Genomic DNA, 19,224 nt, shown 5'->3' with positions numbered 1-19,224 from the left:
AGCAGAGGAGAGGGGACCCCCCGATCTGCAGGCATCACGTTCCTAGAGGCAGCAGCTTGTTTCGTCTGCATGGAGGTCCTGCCTTGTCTCCCTTCCTCAGTCTGTGATAAGCGGAAAATCCCATCTGCTGTATTATTAACCGTGGGCACCGTCTGGCTTCCTCCACTAAAATGTCAACTCCACGAGGGCAGGAGTTTTTGTCTGCTTCTTTACCGCTGTGTCTCCAGCACTCGGACTAGAGCTCGGTACCAAGTCGGGGCTTGAGAGATGTTTGGTTTCATGGAGGTGTGCACGCAGGGATGCAGGACAGTGGTAGAGACTGATACTCTCTTCCTCTTCCCGTCCCCCACCCCGTCCCTCCTCCACTGGTGTTAAGCTTTTCAGCTCCTTAGGCCAGAATGAAGTGCTGTTTATGTCTGAGATCATGGAATTCTAAAAATAGACCTAACAAATCCCAAACCAATAATTAATTTCTTTGATGCATTGAACAAAATCAGCAGGATTCTTCTCTTAAAAGGCTGAATGAGCTTGGCTACGATTGCTGTCACCACCGAGGAAGGCACAGAAGTGACGCCGGGCTCCCCTGGGCACAGGTGGGGACGTGGAGAGATCCGCCTCCCGCCCTGGCACCCCCCATCGGGGAGACGCAGCACCCGCCCAGGAGCAGCGGTGACCCCAGGATGGCGACGTCAGATGCCTCAAGGCCAAGGGTTCTGGCTCTCCCTGCTCAGCCCTGAAGATGAAATGTTTGCTCCAGGGCTGAGCGACAGGTCCCCAGGCAGGGAACAGTCGCCAACAACCCAGCCTCAGGCAAGAAAGGGCATTAGAAGAGCCCTGAGCTCACCTGTTCATCCAGGTGTGCCACCAGGTGCCGTGGTGGTGCGTGTGGGAGGGTGTCAGGTGAATGTGGAAGAACACAAATGCCATTTAGATGGCCACGTCCTCATTGTAATGTGCACAAGAAAAATACTACTGGTAATCAGGTCTTTCATGTCGCGTGTGTGTGAAAAGTGAACTAACCCAAAAAGCAGATAAGATTTTTCATTGATATAACATTCGTGAAATGACAAGACTAAAGCAATGGAGAGATGATCAATGGCTGTCAGGGTCTAGGGTTGGGGGGAAGGTCTGAGTACTAAGAATTAAGATGAGGGTGTGTCTTTGGGGGGTGGAGCCATCCGTATTCCCGGTTGCGGTTCATGAATCTATATGTACCATCAAACTCCATAGAATTAAACACCAAAGGAAGGGCAAAGAGAGACTCTCTGTAGTTTGGTTACTGATAACTGTGCCTGCATCAGCTTCCTGGTTTCAACAATGTACCCTGGTCACCTACGACGCTGTCCTTGGGGAGCTGAGTGAAGGTACACAGCGACCATCTGTGCTATTTTTGTAACTTCTCGGGAATCTCAAAATTATTTCAAAATACAGAGTTTTAGAAAGTGAACGGATTTAAAGAGAATACGAAATAATCATGGAGAAAATCTCAAAGGCGGTACATGAAAAGCTGGTGTTGTGGGAACATCAGATCAGGAGCCTTGAGCGTTAGAGCAGCCGCGGTCTCAGGAGCCCACATGGAGATTGAGCATCCGAGTCACCTGGAAACAGAGGCCCCCCGGCAGGAGCTCTTGATTTGCTGGGGCCAGGGGCGGGCGGCACAGAAAGGAAGGAGGGCAGGCTGTGTACCCCCAGCAGGCCCTGTGGGACTCAGACCAAACCAGAGAGAAAGGTCGGGGCTCACGCAGGGGTGCTGAGCTGCTGCACGTTTTAGGTGCCACAGTGAACTCCATCTCCTGGGCACCACTGCCGGCCGGCCAGGACCCCAGCTCTTGGAGAGCCTCCTTCCAGGGAGCGTTTCTTTGTTCAGGGTCCCCTTCACTGATGGGGACTGTGGCAGGCGGCTTTCCCTGGCAGCTGGCACAGGACGTGCCTGTAGAAAGGGGGCTGGCTCTGCTGTGAGTGATGAGGGGAGGGTCCTGGAAGCAGGTGGATTGGAGCTGATGTCAAACCATCTTTGTAAATTGAACATCCCCGGAGGTGGTGGGAGATGCCCATGAGAGGAGGAGCAAGGCAAACCCCCAGGATCTGGGGGACCACAGTGAAGCAGGGTGTGTACATTCTGTCCAGAGGGGCGCCTACTTCTCAGCATCGGTCCAGACCCACCCTGGGCAAAACTTCCGGTGTTCAGGGAATCTTTGTTTTGATGTAAAAGCTCTCAATCGTTAAAACGTTGGAGGGTATTTCAAAGGCTTACAGTCTGTCCTGACAAGGTTCATGTAGAGGTGGACGTGGCCTGGGGGCAGCCACTTTGTGATTTCCACTTTACATGACAACGTGGATGGCAATCCCAGCATCTGGTCAGGTTGGGTTGGATGGCCCTGGTGGCCCTGTGCATGGGCTGCAGCTGCACCCACCTAAGTCCCAGACACACAGGATGATCCCCACAGGGTCTGGAGCCAGGGGGCTCTGGGATCTGTAGTTTATTAATACAATCCTTCTGGATGGAGAGAATATGTCCCAGGGACTTGAACTTCATTCTGGGGCAACCAGTGTCGTAACTGAGAATCCCACCCCAGGGGAGGTCAATGTAGGTGCTGGGAAGGCTACACTCCAGAGGCCGCTGCCCCGAAGCCATCCGCCACCTGCATCTCCATCCATGCCCAGGCACGGCCACCTAGTATGGTCGATATCAGAAAAAAATTGGTAACCCTAACCCTAACCCTAGCCCTAGACATGATGAATGGGAGACATGGGCATTTGTTGGTGACATTAAAGGTATTCAAAATATGGGATATCTTAGCGCTACCCCACCCTTGAACGAACAGTGCGTAAGACTAGTGTGTTTTGGGGGATGGCGCCCAAGGCTGGGTCTCACAGTGGTCTTGTGTCCAGATCCTGATTCGGAGGATTTCTGCTTTTGCCCAAGGCCACCAGAACCAGGGCTGGGGCCTCGGCTTCCACGGGGGCTGGTGGAGGAAGCTCCTAAGAGGGCAGGGAAGAGGGATGGGCCACTTTGTGCCTTCTCGTCAACAAGCGTTTTGTAATACACGTCTGCACACGTGCGACAATTTGGTTTGAGACTTGCTTCCATTGTGACCTGGGAGTGAAGTTGTAGGGCTAAGCCTCTCCCACCTCGCAATTCTACCCCAAAGATTCTAAGAGTCCTGCGTGACCACACCTAATACTTTGCCCCTCTCTTATCAATTCCTTGTTGTGTTTCTCCCCTGGGTATCCGAGGACACGGCTTCAAGACAGCAGGATGACGATTCCCAAAAGTCAGGCAGCTTCCAGATGCCTTTTCTCACTAATTTCAGGGGGGAAACGGTTTGAACAACTAGAAGATGAGGCATACGGACCCATTAAGCCGGAAGAACATCCCACAGGTGAGTGCTCCCTCTGGAAAGTTCACTGAGCTTCCCTGCTGTTTCCCTCTTCCAGGAAGGAAGCACGTTTCCCTTCCAGAGCCTCCACGAACACCCTCTCCGGGCCTGGCTGCAGCTGGCGGCAGCTGGGTCTCTGATGCTGAGCCTGGCAGCTGGGGCTAAGTGCCTCTGATGGTCCCCAAGCTGCTACCAGAAGGAACTGCTTCCAAGTGATGCAGAAAGCAAACAGCAAGCCCACTGTTGGGTCCGGCTGGCTTATTGAGATGTCAAGATTGATTTCAGGATTCAGAGCATCATCAGCTCCTGGCTGGGTGGCGATACCGGTGGGGCGGAACCACGCCCGCTTGAATTAACCAGGCTGCTTGAGTGTGCCCATCCCGTTTTGTCCCGGCCCCGCTTCTCCTCACCCTAACCCGCCACCTGAGCATCAAGAGCGGAGGGCGGTTGCATTCTGACCACAGCGGGGACAGACGGCACCGTCATCAGGCAAGTAAACTCGAACTGGAGTGAACAGCAGAGACTTGCAGATTTGGCTGTGGGTATTTATAAAGACGAAGGAAAACACATTCAAAGATGCACCTGCCAGCATTCCCAAGGTCCTCCACTCTGTGTATTTTTCATCTGACTTCCAGGCTTCATAAAGGGGAGCGGAGGGGTAGGGCACTATGCCCTGTAATTAGTGTCCAAACCAGGACCATTCTGAGGGTCCAGGGATGCTGTGAACACTCACGCTAGCACAGCCAAGCCAGGGGCGTCGCAGGCAGTGCAGGAGTGATTTGGGAGTAAGTTGTTCTGTGCGGTGTCTTTAGGGGTAAACAAGATTTGTGGTGCTATTTATTGCTTAGTGAGTACCTACTGTGTGCCAGGGCCCGCTGGGGGCTCTCTATGCATGAGTGCTGATGGCCAGAGAGACTCCCTGGGGTAAGTTGGTGTGAGCCCGTTGCATGGGTGAGAAAGACAAGGCCAGATGGACTAAAGACCAAGGTCACACACCCAGTAAGTGGCAGACACACCCAATCCTCTCTGACTCCAGGCTCTGGGCTGTGTCTAGACCCCAGACCCTCCCACTCCCTCATTCACTCAGAGGGTGTGGAGGAAAGTCACATAAGCTCACTGGGCCTCAGTTTCTTCATCTATAAAATGGGAGAGAAGCTTGCCTTCCAGAACTACGGCAAATTGTTAAGTCCAGACTCTGGCAGGCATGGTAGGGGCCCCATAAGCAGAAACTAAGATCTTTTGTCCTCTGTGGGCAAAGGACAGCGCCAGAGGGACGGCTAACTAGTGACTCAATCACCATTGCCTCTCAGACGGCCGAACTTCTGCTTTCAGCAAAGGTGATGGTGCATTTCAGCCCATGCAAGTATATTAGAATTTCCCCACTTTTTATCATCAGTGGGAGACATTGAGGGTCTCTCCATACTCTTTCACGGTGATTCCCAGTTAATAGCCTCCACTGCCAGGTTAATACCCACACCCGCACCCAGCTCTTGCCTGCAACTATAATATACACAAAAAAACCCCATCAATTCATCTGAACCAGCTCTGAATTCCAGGATCTTGGCAAGTACTTGCTCTGAATTCTAGAATCTTTACAGGACAATGCCATCTTGATAGTAAAATGTAACAGAGTAATAACCAAGGGGAGACTTGGGTGAAGGTGACTTTTTAATTAACGTTTCGCATCCTTTAATGTGTATGGAGTCAGCACTATTAAAACACAAGTGTCTTAAACGTTTGCTTTGGTTCACACTAGATTAATGCCTTTATCAAATGGTCCAACTAAAGCACAGTGAATTCTGCCGCTGGTGGGTCCGGATCATTTGAGTCTTTTGCTTCTGTCTAGACAAGCATTAGTCACAGAGGCACCCTGTGCGCAGATAAACACCTTTCACTGATGAGACTTCAAAACCTGGGGCTTCCCGTTGACGGTAGCTTTTGTCCTCCCAACTGCAGTTGGGAAGGGGTGCATTAGGGAGATAAAGCTGGAGCCAGAGGTAGTCCTGCTGGGTGGCTGAACCCCCAAATACCTGAGCATCCCCAGTTTCTTTGTCCCTAACAGCCTCGTCCTCCAGCTAAGACTCATGGGCACAGGGTAGCCAAGTCTACCCTACGGATGCAGAGACGCCATCCCCACAGTTCCTGGGGGACAGAGAATTCCTAAGAGATTTAAAGGCAAAGCGTTAAGTATAAACTTCTTTATCTGTGCTCTTCTCAGATTCTCAACTTAGCTAATATTCTGTCTGTCCACTTTAGTATCAAACCTGCATTGCCCTGTAAAGATTCCAGAATTCAGCTGTGGCAGAACCATGCCACCAGGCCCCCACCCAGGGAGACTGCACTTCCCAGCCTCCCCTGCAGTGAAGCGGGGCTGGGTCACTAGCTCTGGCCAGTGGCCTGTAAGCAGAGGTGACACCTGTACCTTCTGTAGCTGAGACACAGAAGAGGTGTCCCTGCCATGGCGACCAGGAAGCCGTACGCTCTGGATGGCACAGCCGCAATATGCAGGGAGCCTGGATCCCTGAGTCACCACGTGGAGTGGAGCTTCGTGGAGTGTTCCCGCATCTGCAGTGGCAAGAAATGAACCTTTGTGCGTTGAGTGTGAGACTTTGGTGTTTGTTACTGCAGCACAGCCCAGCCTAACCTAACACACACACCAGAGACCAAGTTCATCTGTTTGATGGGACCAAACATATTCATTTACTCACAAGCACGCTCCCTTGCCAGATGGTCACTGAGCATCTTAACACAAGCCAGGCAGCAGCAGGGTACCTGGGGCCTTGTTTAGGGACCCACAGAAATGGTTTCATTTTCATTTCCTTTAAAATCAGAGGAAAACTGAATAGAATAATAATGAATCCAACCTGGATTATATTCGTCTTTGTTCCTAAGCAGATGTAAAATATAATTTTAATGTTTTTATGAAAGAAGGGACCCATGAAAGCAAAAGGAGCCCAGGGACGAGGAGAGTCATTGTGCAACTCAGATGCTGGACCCTTGCCTCCAGATGAGCCCTGTCTCCTTTCGAATGAGACTCAGGGATGAATGGAGCCTGTTCAGGCTCGTCCTGGCATCGCCCGCAGGTGGATGCCTTGGTCCAGGAGGAGGGCAACAAGTGCTGGGAGTGAGGCCATAAATACCTAGGAAGGAGCCCTGGAGAATTAGCCACAAAGCATGTGAGACGCACATGCGAAGCACTCAGCACTGACACACTGGCAGGAAGCAGCTCATCATGGACGAAAGTCCCCTGGCAACGGACGCCAGAACTCGCTGCCTCCTAACCCAACAGGATTTAGGGTTTATGGGCCCCAGAGTCATGGGCCATCTCTTCTCTGCACACTCTTTTCTCAGTGACTTGAGATGGTGTTACCCGTAGACCCTCAGGGCCTAGGCTCTGCTCTTAGAAGCTGTGTGTCCTTGGCAGGTGGCTCAGCGTCTCTGTGCCTTGGTTTTTGATCAGCGAAATGAGGAGGTTGATATCACCCTCCCTGGGTGGTATTAAAAGGATTAAATTCCATCACTCTTGTCACTTGTGACCGCGTGGTGTGCGTTCCTGTCTCTGCTGCTGCTGGGGAAGGGCAGGTGGGCTGCTCGGCCAGCGTTTCCAAGTCTGGCTGCTGCGGGAGCTGATCCACCTTTTGGTACAGCTTTGCTGGCAGGAGACCTGACCCCACCTTGCAGGGAGGTCAGGATTCCGAGGTCAGAAGATGCTGCCGTGCAGTGGTGGAGGGTTTGGATTCTGACGCCAAACTCCTGGGGCTTGCATCCAGATTCTGCTCCTGACTAGCTCCGAGGCTTTGGGGAAGTCATTTCTCCTGACCGTGCCTCGGTTCCCCTGGTTGTCATGGAGACTGAGATAACCCGCAGATGCACCCTTAGAACAGTGCCCGGCTCCGAGAAGGGTTCAATAAACATTGCTGTTGGCACCATTGCTGTTGTTATAACTATTTTCTTTTGCTTCTTTATCTTCAACTCACTCCCTCATAAAGTGCCAAGGAAGCTGCGTAGCTAGTACCAGCTCTTAGGCTGTTACGTGTGCAAACAGCAAATCTGGATTCTGATTCTGGATTCTGAAAAGCTCTGTTCTATTTTCAGTTGACTCCTGACCCCTGTCTTTGTTCAGCCCCCAAGCCAGCCCGGATTGGTCCTTGGGTGTCCTGACCAGGAATAAAGACATCCCCACCCCCCATCTCCAAACATCCTGGCCAATCATTCATCAGCAAACAGCACTGAGAAACGTCCACAGAACCGGATGTGTGCGTGTAGGTGTTTTGAGGGGTTCACCTAGCACGTCTTCCAGAGCAGCCCTCCTCCGTCACTGCGTTCTCTCTGGCTGCGCCAGGAGGTGGGTTGTTCTGCTCGGTAGAATATCTGACTAAAGGAAGTCACCAGCCTGCCAAGTAGGAGGCACAGAGAACGTGAACTTCCAAACGAAGACTACGCTGCCCGCTAGGGATGCTCGGGGGATCGGTGGGCGGGGTCTCACTCGGGTTATTCTTGGTCAACAATTCTGGTTACTAAGGTGCTGAACCAGGATTGGCCAAGATTCCCAGGGGGCTTACACTCCTTCAGATATAGTTCTCCTTCCTGTAACCAGCCTGGCACTCTCCAAACAACGCTTCTCGAAGTACCCGGAGGGCTGGTTAAAACTCATATTTCAGTCCCCAACCCCGGGTTTCTGAGTCAGTGGGTCTGACAAGCTCCCCAGTGATGCCAATACTGTGGGTCCCAGAAGCCCGCTTTGAGAACCACCCAAGAGTGAGAAAAGTCGTTGGTTCTACAAATTCACGGCCAAACTCAGAGTTTTGGGAAAGGCTCAAAACCCTGTTTGGAGGGGCAGCTCATCTCTCTTCTTCCCCAGGCGGATGCCTGTGAGAAGAACGAGCAAAAGGGCTCCCAGCTGCTGGGAGGGCCGCTGCCCGCACTCGACACAGAAGGGGAATGGGACCGCTCAGGTGCAAGGTCTGAATTCCGATGACGGACCCACCAAATTCTGGGCTCCTGGCCGGGCTCGAAAGCACGTGGTTGACCCAAGGGTAGAATCACCCCAACAGTTCTCCTCCCCGAGGTCATCTGAATTCACAGAACGTTCTTCCAGCCTGAGAATGGAAGCCGGCTTTGCTGGCCCCGCTCATCACTTCAGAGGACAGAGCCCTGGGCCTCAATGCCCAGAATAAAGCATCTCCCTGGGGTGGAGCCCCCAAGGGCAGCTCCTCGGCTGCCCTGGCCCCAGGGAGCCCCAGGCACCCACGACTGCATCAGAAAGCTGCCCATTTTCGGAAGAGGAGGCGGATAGAGCGGGCCCAGGGGTGCGCGGCTGGTCCACGAATGGGGAAAGCATCACCAAGCACACGGGGAGGGGCAAACATCATTCCCTAAAATACCTGCATGCTGTCCAGCGTGTTCTGGGTGAAAAGCAAAGCAAGACACAATGACAGGAAGATGTTGTGAATAAAAGAAGACACAGATTCTCAGTGCATCTGCATTGCCTTTTCTGTTTTTCCAACCGAAGCACGTCATGCCCATCCCCACGTGCCGGGGCACACACGGCCACCAGCACCGGGTGACATGACCTCGGCGGGGCTGTCACAGAGCGGCAGCTCAGAAGGCGGGTAAAAACAACACAGACGATCAGATCGATGGGCTTGGGGTGATGGGAAAAAAGAAACTGTACTTCCAGCCAGGAGACTATGTAAATCAAAGTGCGGTGAGTGATTCCGGCGGGGGGGAATGAAATGATTTTTCAGGGAGATGTATGGCCGTTTGGAGGTCTGTTTCCAGTCTCCTGGGTTATATATTTTCCCGCTTGCTATTTATTACTCTCAGCCCTCCAGATATTCGTTAGCTAATGGACGCTTTCAAAAAATCAATTTTAATATATATGACCATAATGATGAAACCTTTTCCTGGGGGAGGCATAGATTTTAAAAGGCAATGTAAGAGATGAATATATTCAGTTTTAAGTGGCCGCTGGTCCCCTGGGGACAAGAGACAAGGTCATCTTAAAGAGGACAGGTGCTTCCCATGTGCGGAGATGGCAGGCCCAGCGGAAAGGCCCTCTTGGCCTTTCCTGATGGAACGGAACTAGGGGAGGAGGCCTCGGGGGGCCCCACAAGCTGCGCAGCCACACCCCGCTGCTGTGTCTGCAGTGAGGGGTAACGGGGCGACCTCTGTCTTCGGCAGAGAGACTCCTTACGTCCATGTATCATATGCACGAGGAGCGCAGACGGCAAAGGCCCCCGGGGGATGCAGGCGCTCCCCCTGCTCCCGAGGATGCTGGCAGCACGCCATCGGCCCCGGACAGAAGAGTGGTCCAGACCTGCCACCCACTTCCTGCCAAGCCCCCACCATCAGGGCCAGTGAGAAAGGCCTCTGGGCAGCTGGGGACATGGGGACGGCGCCCGTGGCAGCACCTTGATCACGTTCGCCGCTGTGATGCCTGCCAACGCCCCCCTCAGACGCCAAGAGCTTCCTTGGGCTTAGGGCTGTCACTTAACTCCCCCATTCATCTGTCACCCATAGGCATGGCCCATCCCCCGACCTTTCTCCTCTAGGAAATCATGCCCCCGCAACTGAACCGGCTCACCCTCCTTGCTTTCCATCCAGGAGGAGCCAGCAGAGGACAGCACACCACCTCTGAGACCCACAGTTCTGATGCTGGCTGTGTGGCCACAGGAAAATTGCTTCACTTCTCTGTGCCTCACTTCCTCACGTGTAAAATGGGGACCGTAATGGTGCCTATCGTATGCGCTGCTTGAGCTGACAACACGGGAGGGTGTGTGAACAGCACTAGTCACCGGTACCCAGTGGGCACTCAGTAAAGGTTAGCTATCGCTTCTACGAGGCATGAACGCAATATCCCCTGACCTCACCCACCCCCAGGAAGAAAGCCATCATGGCTGGTTCGCTTACCTCTAGCAGCTGCACTGCGCCTTCATGTTCTTTCTTAGCTTCAACCTGAGCCTTTTTTGATGATTAAAAAAAAACAAACAAACAGAAGAGTGAACGTTTAAAGGGAGAAAAAGAGAATTAAAGATTAAGGTCTAAAGTATCAGGGAGTGTGGGTCATTGATTTTTATTCCTCTAATAAACCCCTACATTCTAAGGGTCTAAATCAGTTTTCATTTTTCTCTCCCTTTAGGCAAGATGGAATGGATTCGGGTTTGATGCTCTTTGTAAAAACTGGAAAGTGCCCCCTGATCTGGCAGAGAACAGGGAGGTTGGTGGGGTTTAGCTGGTGCATGAGGGTAGGAGCTGGATTCTATTCTTGAGGCGGAACCCAGACAGCAGGATAATTCTTCCCAAAGCCTCAGGGAGCACCATCATTTTCTCAAATGTCCTTAACTGCTTGAGAAATAAAACACAATCATGCGAACTTGACCCCTAGATAACTGAAGGTCTGCTGAAATCCCACCAGGTCCTGAGGAGGAGCTGCCCGGGTGGTCCGGAGAGCCCAGGCTCTCAGTTGTAGCAGGGGGGCTGCCTTCTTCAAATTATCTGACACAAAGCCAGCCGCTCCACAGAATAAGAAATTGTACAAGTTTCACCAAAGAAATTTCTCAGGATGGCTGCTGCCCAGGCCACATGGTAAGTTCACACAAAACTGAGATGCAACATTATTATTTCCTGTCCTCATGGACCCTGAAGTTCTAATATTGTGATGACACTAAATATCTGTTGTGTTTGCTTGCCTGGAACTATGTCCTGGGAAGAGGTCCTGACTTTGCTGGGGATCCACTGAATACGTGAGAAAGGTTCTAGACTCACAGTGATTGGTTAGTGGGTGAGTGCATGATCCAGTTAGAACAAAGAGACTTTGCCTGGGGATGCTGGGAGGAAGGGAGGCCCCTTGGCTTTGGAACTTGAGGCTGAGTGGAGGAGAGTTTGGAGCAGCTGCAGCCACCTTGCCACCATGAGGGGCAAACTTGGAGCAGCCAGGGGCCTTGATGTGGAAACCAGAAATGAAGGCAAGGCAAGGGAGAGCAGAGGCAGGAGAGCCATGGAGGTCTGATGGGACTTGGGAGGTGCTGGGTTCAACCACGCCTGAAGCCAGCTGATCTGGGCCCTAGATCCAGCCACATCTGAAGCTAGATTTTCAGTTGTGCGTACAACTGAAATTCTCTTTTTGTGTTTTTTGTCACTTGAAACCAAGAGTCCTAATGAGCACAACTGTCGATTGTTGAAGGCATGACACCTCCCACTTTAAAGCTGGAGACACCAAAATTTAGTGAGAGGGTGCGGGTGTCATAAGACAGAGGAGGAAGGCCTGTCCCCACATCACCACCTTGATGCCTCCCATCAAACTGGTCTCCCAGGTCTCACAAACATTTAGAGAAGATGTTCTCCTGATGCTATAGGGTAGCTGCCTCTGAAAATTGAGCACTAAGGAAGAATCCATGTATTAAATTGAGATTTACACTTAGAATTCTCATTTCTGGAGGAATATTTTCTCCAGGTGCCTGGAGAATAAGGAGGAGAAGAGTTAACCTCATAAATAAGCCAGTGAGAGCCAGTGAGAGCCATCTCAACAGCTTCTTGAAAACTTCCGTGAGTCGGAAAGAGGGAAGGGCTTGGCTTCCCCAGCACAGACTAAAAGTGAAAAGTAGCCTGAGATTTCCATAGAGTTCATTCATATGCATTTCATTCTCACATATTTCCAATGAGGCTTTTAAGAGCTGGGGAAGTGAATAGAACCCAGCAAATTAACTAGACCATTCTTGAATTCAGCTCCATCTTCAAAGGCTCAAAATTATTCCTTTCAAAGCAAGAACAACAAGAGGGACAATAAATCACGAAATAGAAAAAAAAGACAAAGAACCAGAGAACATACAGGGATTATATAAATAACACCATCATTGAGCCACTTGAGTCAAAGATAGTTTTCAAATGGCAGAATGAAAAACAACTAAAAACCCCATCGCAGGCTGTTACAACACAGCCAAGCTGGCAGTAACAACTTCATTTCTGGTTTCAAGTGGAAATCAGGAGTTCGTTTTTGTAGGCTACTTGCAAGCTGGGCCATTTGGGCAATCAGAATAGATGGTTAAAATTAACAGTTAAAATTGGCAGCACTGAATTCTTGCAGAATCTAAGCAACAGCTTAAGTAAGACTCATTTCGGGGGCCACTGCCAGCGTATGGGGGAAGCTGAGATCTTCACGCAGACACGACTTCCTACAGAACACAGTGAATTTGAGAGGGACCATGACTCCTAGGGAGGCCCACAGTCCTGCTGTCAGAAGAAGGGGCCTGTCATCTAGGGGATCAAATGTCCAGGGGGTGGGTTGACACCGCAGCAAACACATTTGTTTCAGGGGAGGCAGAGCTGTGTAGAGGGGATGTAGCTTTCCCGCTGCCAAAGCTCTGGACATTTGGCTCAGACAGACTGGACACGTAATACTCAGAATTATAAGTACCCAAGCACCTTGGTGATGGGGTTGGGAGTACGGATGCTGGTTGGTATGAGCAGGGGGACAGTCATTTGTGGGTGCTCTTAATCTCAGCTCCACAGAAAAGAGAACAAGATTCATGGACTCAAGAGTGAGGGCTATACAGATCCTCAAGTCAGGTCCCTGAGCTCCACAGAGCTGAGGAAGCCATGAACCAATATTCCAGGCACGTGTCATAGGAGAAAACAAGAACTGAATGAACTCGGAGGGTCAGCCTGCGAACCCCGCCTCCCACCATCCACGTACAACAACTAAATCCAAAACATCCAAGGGAAGTACTTGACATGGAGGCAAAGCACTCTTTTGAGATGTGGGGTGAGCTTGGCTTCTTTTAGCAACGCACGTGTCAGTAATGGCCTTAAACCTGGAACCTTCATTTCCCACACGGGAGGAATTTGAAAGGACAGTCACATTGATCAGATCTGCAGACGAATTTTAAATGTGGAAAAACTCTCTTGCTCATACATCTGGATTCTTATAGCTGCTAACTCTAATAAGACAAAGAGGTAACCCGCACGAGAAACTGGAAATCTGAAGCAGCTAAAGCAGCTGGACTTCAGTCGCTGTTTCCCTAGAGACATCGGCATCGGAGTCGGGCCTCCAGGTCCTGCATGTAAGGGGACCCGCATCCCGCAGGTTCCGGGTGACGGCTGACAGCTGCCACCACTCATGCATTCAACAGACATTTATAAAGGATTGCCTAGAACTTACCATCAGTTATCCTGGTAATTTCATATGACCATGAACTACGTCAATGGATGGAATCTTACTACATCTCCCATTCGTTCATCCATTCACTCATTCAAAGGTCCCAAGCATCTCCATTCATTCATTCATTCACTCCTCCACTAATTCATCCATTCATTCATTCATTCATCCAAAGTTGCCAAGCATCACTTGTTGAGTACCTGCTCTGTGGCAGGCAATGTTCTGGGAGTGCAGATGATAGGCAAAGAGGTACATCAAAGAGCAAGTGGCATCCCTAAATGGGGTGAAGTGGCAGAGAGCACCAGGGCTCGCGGGTTGAGGCCATTCAGGCAGGGAGGCCAGGTGGAGACTTCAGTGACAGCAATAAGCCAGCTCTGCCGTTACCTGGGGACCAGGCATTCTGGGTGGAGAGTGACACAGGACAGGAGGAGACAGAGGCAGGCGGGGACTTCAAGAAGGTGACACATGCGTCCCAGGTACTGGGCCCAGAACGTGCTGCACTTAGAGGAAATGTTCACCGTGTGGCTTTTATTATTATTGTCATTGTCCACAGCCTACGTGCACAGCCTCGCTCACGCGCACTGCTGTGCCGTTAGCCCCTACACATGGCTGACACGTGGCTGACACATGGTGCCCAAGAGCTGCTTTTTGAATGAATGGAAGTGAGGATTCTTGGCTCGGCCACTGGCACCCCAATCTCCACAAGCAGGTGTCCTGTGGAAAAGTCCTCGTGGATGGGACTCGCTCTGTTTGGACTTTTATTTTTTTAAGCTATGCCTCCACCAGCTGCCAGAGATAAGGGTTGGCTGATGGTCCTACCTTACCTTGATTCCCATCAGAATAGCCTTGGGCAGTTTGATCATTTGTTCATTCTTTAATTCAACAAGTGTTTTCACTTGCACATTATTTCACCTGCTTCTCCCAACCACCGTTTTGAGCAGAGGGATGAGCTGAGCCTCCAGGGAGGGAGAGCTCCCTGGAGAAGGTTCCGGGCTCCTGACCTTCGAGCTGGCTGAATGCCCAGACCTGCCTTAGGGTGGCCAGGTCCAGAGGTGAGGCTGAAACCACAAAGGGATCTCCAAGAAGTGTTAATGTCAAAAAATCCACCTACATTTCGTGGGAAAATATACCCCTAGCTTCCTTAGACACATCCTGTACATCAAGAAAAAAATATATTATGGGATCCAGGAAGCAGCGGATCCAACAAAGTACAGAAAGGTGTAAAGGGAATTCCCAAGATGATGGTGAAAGGCATTTCCAGGCCCAGCTCTGATTTGGCCTCCGGAGCAACCAGCCTGGACTGGAAGAAGAGGCCGGGCTCCAGGCAGGACGTCTCAGGGGAAAATGGAATTAAAACATCCCCTGAGGAGCAGGACCATCTCGAGAGGAATTCTCAGCTCTGGCAGAAAGTCTGGGAATAGGGGAGTGATGGGTACACAGAGGACTGAGCAAACACACAGAAGGAGGCAATTCACTCCAGGGAAAAGGAAACGCTGTGCAAAAAAGGAAATGCTGCCCTTTGAAGAGCCTGGCAGGTCGTGTGCAGAGCACGCGTTGCGGAGGATGGAACAGGATTCAACTGGGGACATGACGTCTGAGATCGTCCAAGCTGGATGTCTAGTTGGACAAAAGAAGTGGGGTTCAGAGGCAGAATGTGACTTGGAGAACCAAATCTGGCAGTTGGCACACAGGTGGCATTCAAACCCACGGGGGCCTAGCGAGTGTAGGTCAAGAAGAGACGTGGCTTGCGGACTGATTCTGGGGGATGTTTAGAGGGAGTCTGTGAGGAAGGAGGAAAACTGGAAGAGGGTGGGGTCCTGGAAGCCTGGGGGTGGGGAAATGGACCCCCTCAAACTGTGCCTCTGGGTCAAAGAGGATGAGGGCAGGGCACTAACCACTGAGCAGGACATCCCGGGTGACTTAACAAGAGCCACGGCACTGGGGAGACGAAGGTGGGTCCCATGGGAGTGGGTTCAAGAAATATTGGGATTTGCAGCAGCATGGATGCAACTAGAGATGCTCATACTAAGTGAAGCAAGTCAGACAGAGAAAGACAAATACCATAGGATATCACTTACACGTGGAATCTAAAATACGACACAAATGAATATATCTGCAAAACAGAAACAGACTCACAGGCCTATAGAACAGACTGGTGGTTGCCAAGGGGGAGGGTGCTGGGGGAGGGATGGAGTGGGAGGCTGGGATTAGCAGAGGCAGGCTCATATACGGCGTGGGTAAACAACAAGGTCCTACTGTAGAGCCCAGAGAGCTATAGCCAGTATCCTATGATAAACCGTAATGAAAAAGAATATTAAAAAAAAGAATGTGTATATATGTATAACTGAATCACTTTGCTGTGCAACAGAAATTAACACAACACTGTATATCAACTATACTTCAATTTAAAAAAAAAAGAAAGAATGGGAGTTGTAGTCAGAGGGAATAGGCGACCCCTTGGAGATATCTCACACTGTGGTCTCATGAGAATCCAATTGGAACTCAGAGAGCTCTGGTGACTTTTATTGAGGTAGGGGGACAAGGGCTAGACTTTGTCCTTCCACAGGACATGAGCCCTTGCATAATGGGTGTCTGCCACTCATTTCAACTTCACCCCACCTGAAGCCGTTGCCCTCATCAATCTCTCACTTCACGCTGTGTGTTTTCCTCCATGGCCTTTTCTTGATCTGAACTGACTGAATTCTTCATGTACTTGTTCACTTACTCTGACTCTGTAAGGCAGAGGTCTTGACCTACGCTGCACTGCATTCCCAGTTTTCAGAACAATGGCTGAGCAGCCAACGCATAGGTGGCAGCCGGCAAACATTTGCAGAAGGAAGGAAGGAGTGATCAGGGTGTAGCACGAGGGCCATCCGTGCTGGAAGTCACATGGACACGCCAACTCTGGAAAGAACGCGTCCGTCTTGTTCCATTCAAGTCTCAACCTTTCTCTTCTAACCCTTTTTTAAAAAAGAAATCAGAGCTCTAAGAAATTACGAAGTGGACACATTCATCTTTCATTAGTTTTTCGTCCTGTGCTCCCCCACTGAGGAAGCATCAGTGGGTCCAAAATAGAGACAAGGATGAATACAGGGGAAGAAAGAAGCAAAAGAAGTTGGATGGTGCCCAGCAGAGACTCTGGGAGCTGAATGACGGGCTTGGCTCTAGTGCACTTTCCCTGGCATCAAGTGCTTCGTAAATAAAACTCCAGGCTCACGGAAAATGATGCTCTGCTGAGAAAATCCGACCTGTCGCCCTTGCTGGACAATACTTGTATTTCTGTCGGCCTATTATCTGTCCTGGAAATTCCCAGCCTGGGGACACGGCTTCTGGGGAGGCAGTGAAGGAGCGTGCATACCAGGCAGGTATCTCCAGGCACCGAAAGGTCCCTCACACACGGCAGGAGAAGATAAGAGCAATATCACTGTCTGTATCCCAGCAATATCCTTTCTGGATAGCATCTAATGAAACAGCGCTGCTCAGCGGGCCAGCCAACTTACTATGACAGGTGACAAGGACTGCGGCTGTGTCCATCGCACCGGCCTGATGAAATCTATCCTTAGCACGAGGTCTCCATAAATAAGAGAAACAGCATCAGAAGTTATCTGCCCCATGCTACACGCTCCGCTAATAAACGCGGGAGGAGAAAAACCACTCTGACAGATAGGGGTCACCACCCAGGCAGGGTAAGCCATTGTGTCCTTTATTATTTGAGATCAAAGACCCGGAGGGACCGTCGGGGGATGGAAGGACCCACCGACTGGAGGAAGAGGCGTCTGCTGCCCATCCCAGCTGGCACCGGGTGGCGTCTGGGACCAGCACCTGTGCCAACGGTCACACTGTGCCCTGGCTGGAAAGGCTGGCTGCCCTCCCATGGGTGGGGGGCACCGGGCTTTGGGAAAGAAATGCAATGAGCGATAGACACAGGGACCCAAGACCCATGGCTCTGAAAGAGGAAGCCTCAGACGCATTTGGAGAGAGCCAAGAGGACCGAGGCCTGAGACTAAGGATGGGGCGGGAATTAACTTTCTTGGTCCCCAAACCATCACAGGTGACGTGGGGATACACATTCTGAACGGCTCAGTGCCCCACTCCCCGCCCCGCCTCCCTCCCTCTGGTGTCTGGTCTTTCGTCTTCCTCCCCTCTTTTCTCTCCTTATTTCTCTCCCTTTCTTTCTTCTTTCTGTGTCCCCTGTCCCTCTCTTTCTCTCTCTCTCTTGTCCTTCGTCCATGAGATCATGCTGCACATATTGCTCTGAAACTTGATTTGCTCACTTAGAAAACCGTCATGTAACCCTCCCCAAGAGCAGCTGTAAACCAGAATGATTCCCCCCAAGGCTGTCACGCTGCTTTGTGGTACGGATGCCCCGCGAGTCACACAACCACACCCTGGCATGAGCATTCGATTTAACCCCGTTACCTGTGCCCACACTACAGGACTGCAAACGAAACTAAACCATCATTTTGAACGGGTTCCTGTGTTTCGTACAGGGCATATTCGGCATATTCCCAGAATGGAAGGTCGCAGGGTCAAAATAGACCCGTGCTTTTAGCTTTCATGGATGCTGTCAGGTTGCCTGCCCCCAGAGCTGAAGCAATTCATACCCTTTTCCATACTCCACAGGCGTGTCATTTTCCCTACAATCTCTCCAGCAACGACTGTTAGAGCTTTTCCTTTGATTTTTTTGCAGTTTAGAACATAATCACAAGTCAACTTAGGAGAAACTAGAGAGCACAGGGACTCCTTCCGCCCCAGGAAGGAGAGGCAGGCGCTCCCTAGCCTGTGAGGAAGGGCTCAGGAGAACAGCCAGCCAACCGCACCCAGGTCCCCCGTCCACCGCCCACGTCCCCCCAGCCCCCAGCCTCAGCCCGCTCACCTTCTGCAGGAGGTCGATTTCCTGCTGCTTGGCGCTGAGGACGGCCAGGGCTTGTTCATGCTCCAACTGCAGCTGCTGCCGCCGTTCCGCGGCCTCTCGCATGTGCTGTGTTGGGGGGAGGGCAGGTCAGCCCAGCGCCCGGCAGGGAGCTGCGTCCTGGGTCCCCACGGCCGGCTCCCCGCTCTGACTCACCGCCTGCATCCCCGGCTTCTCCCGAGGGCAGCAGGACCAGCCGGGGAAACCCTCACCCCCACAAGCCTTCCTCCCCCGTTTTCACATTTTCTAGTTTACGTGCCAGGAGCACGTGAGCAGAGCTGCAGGTTCCCGTGCTGTGGAGGTGAAGCCCTCTTCTTCCTGTTTGGAAAAAATCCTCCCTTCTCTCCGTGTTTTTCCCCCAGGTCTTCTGCAAATACCAGCCAAGACCTATGGACCTTTCCCTACATAGGGGTACTGTTCCAAGCTGTTTACTACAACTTAACTCATGTCATCCACGATAATCGTAGGAGGCAGGTACTGTAACTAGCCCCATTCTACAGATGGGAAAACTGACACACCAAGTTCTCCTTGTTTGTCACACATGGCGAGTGGCCGTCTGGGATTCAAATCGGATGCCTCCGTGGAGCCTCTGAATCTCAGGGTTTGGTCCTGTCCGCTCGCCCTGGTGAAGCGGGGTGCCCAGCCCCAACAAGTCCAAATGCCCCCTCGTTTGTCCCTCTGCAAAGGTCCCACCGAGGCAGGGAGTCCCAGGGCTGGACCCTTCCTCTGACTGGAGCATCTTCTCCCCACCTCTGATGATTTCTCGTAACCCAAAG

General features: G+C 51.5%; 1 protein-coding gene across 7 annotated transcripts in view; it reads right to left on the bottom strand.

Moving 5' to 3' along the window:
• RIMBP2 (RIMS binding protein 2) overlaps positions 1–18,514 on the bottom strand; it is a 73,989-nt gene extending 55,475 nt beyond the window's left edge. For 6 of the 7 annotated variants that reach the window (XM_060118954.1, XM_060118949.1, XM_060118952.1 and 3 more), the window contains exons 1-2: positions 18,413–18,514; positions 10,293–10,343 (exon numbers count right to left, since the gene is read on the bottom strand). In XM_060118954.1, coding sequence (XP_059974937.1) covers positions 10,293–10,343; positions 18,413–18,514 — 153 coding nt within the window. The remainder of the gene's footprint in view (positions 1–10,292; positions 10,344–18,412) is intronic. The other variant, XM_060118956.1, reaches the window with a different exon arrangement.
• Between the last annotated feature and the right edge of the window lie 710 nt (positions 18,515–19,224).

Source organism: Mesoplodon densirostris, chromosome 15 (genome assembly GCF_025265405.1).
Source record: "Mesoplodon densirostris isolate mMesDen1 chromosome 15, mMesDen1 primary haplotype, whole genome shotgun sequence".
Lineage (NCBI taxonomy): Eukaryota > Metazoa > Chordata > Mammalia > Artiodactyla > Ziphiidae > Mesoplodon > Mesoplodon densirostris.
The sequence above is the reverse complement of the archived record's forward strand: the minus strand, read 5'-3'. Positions and strand labels throughout refer to the sequence as shown.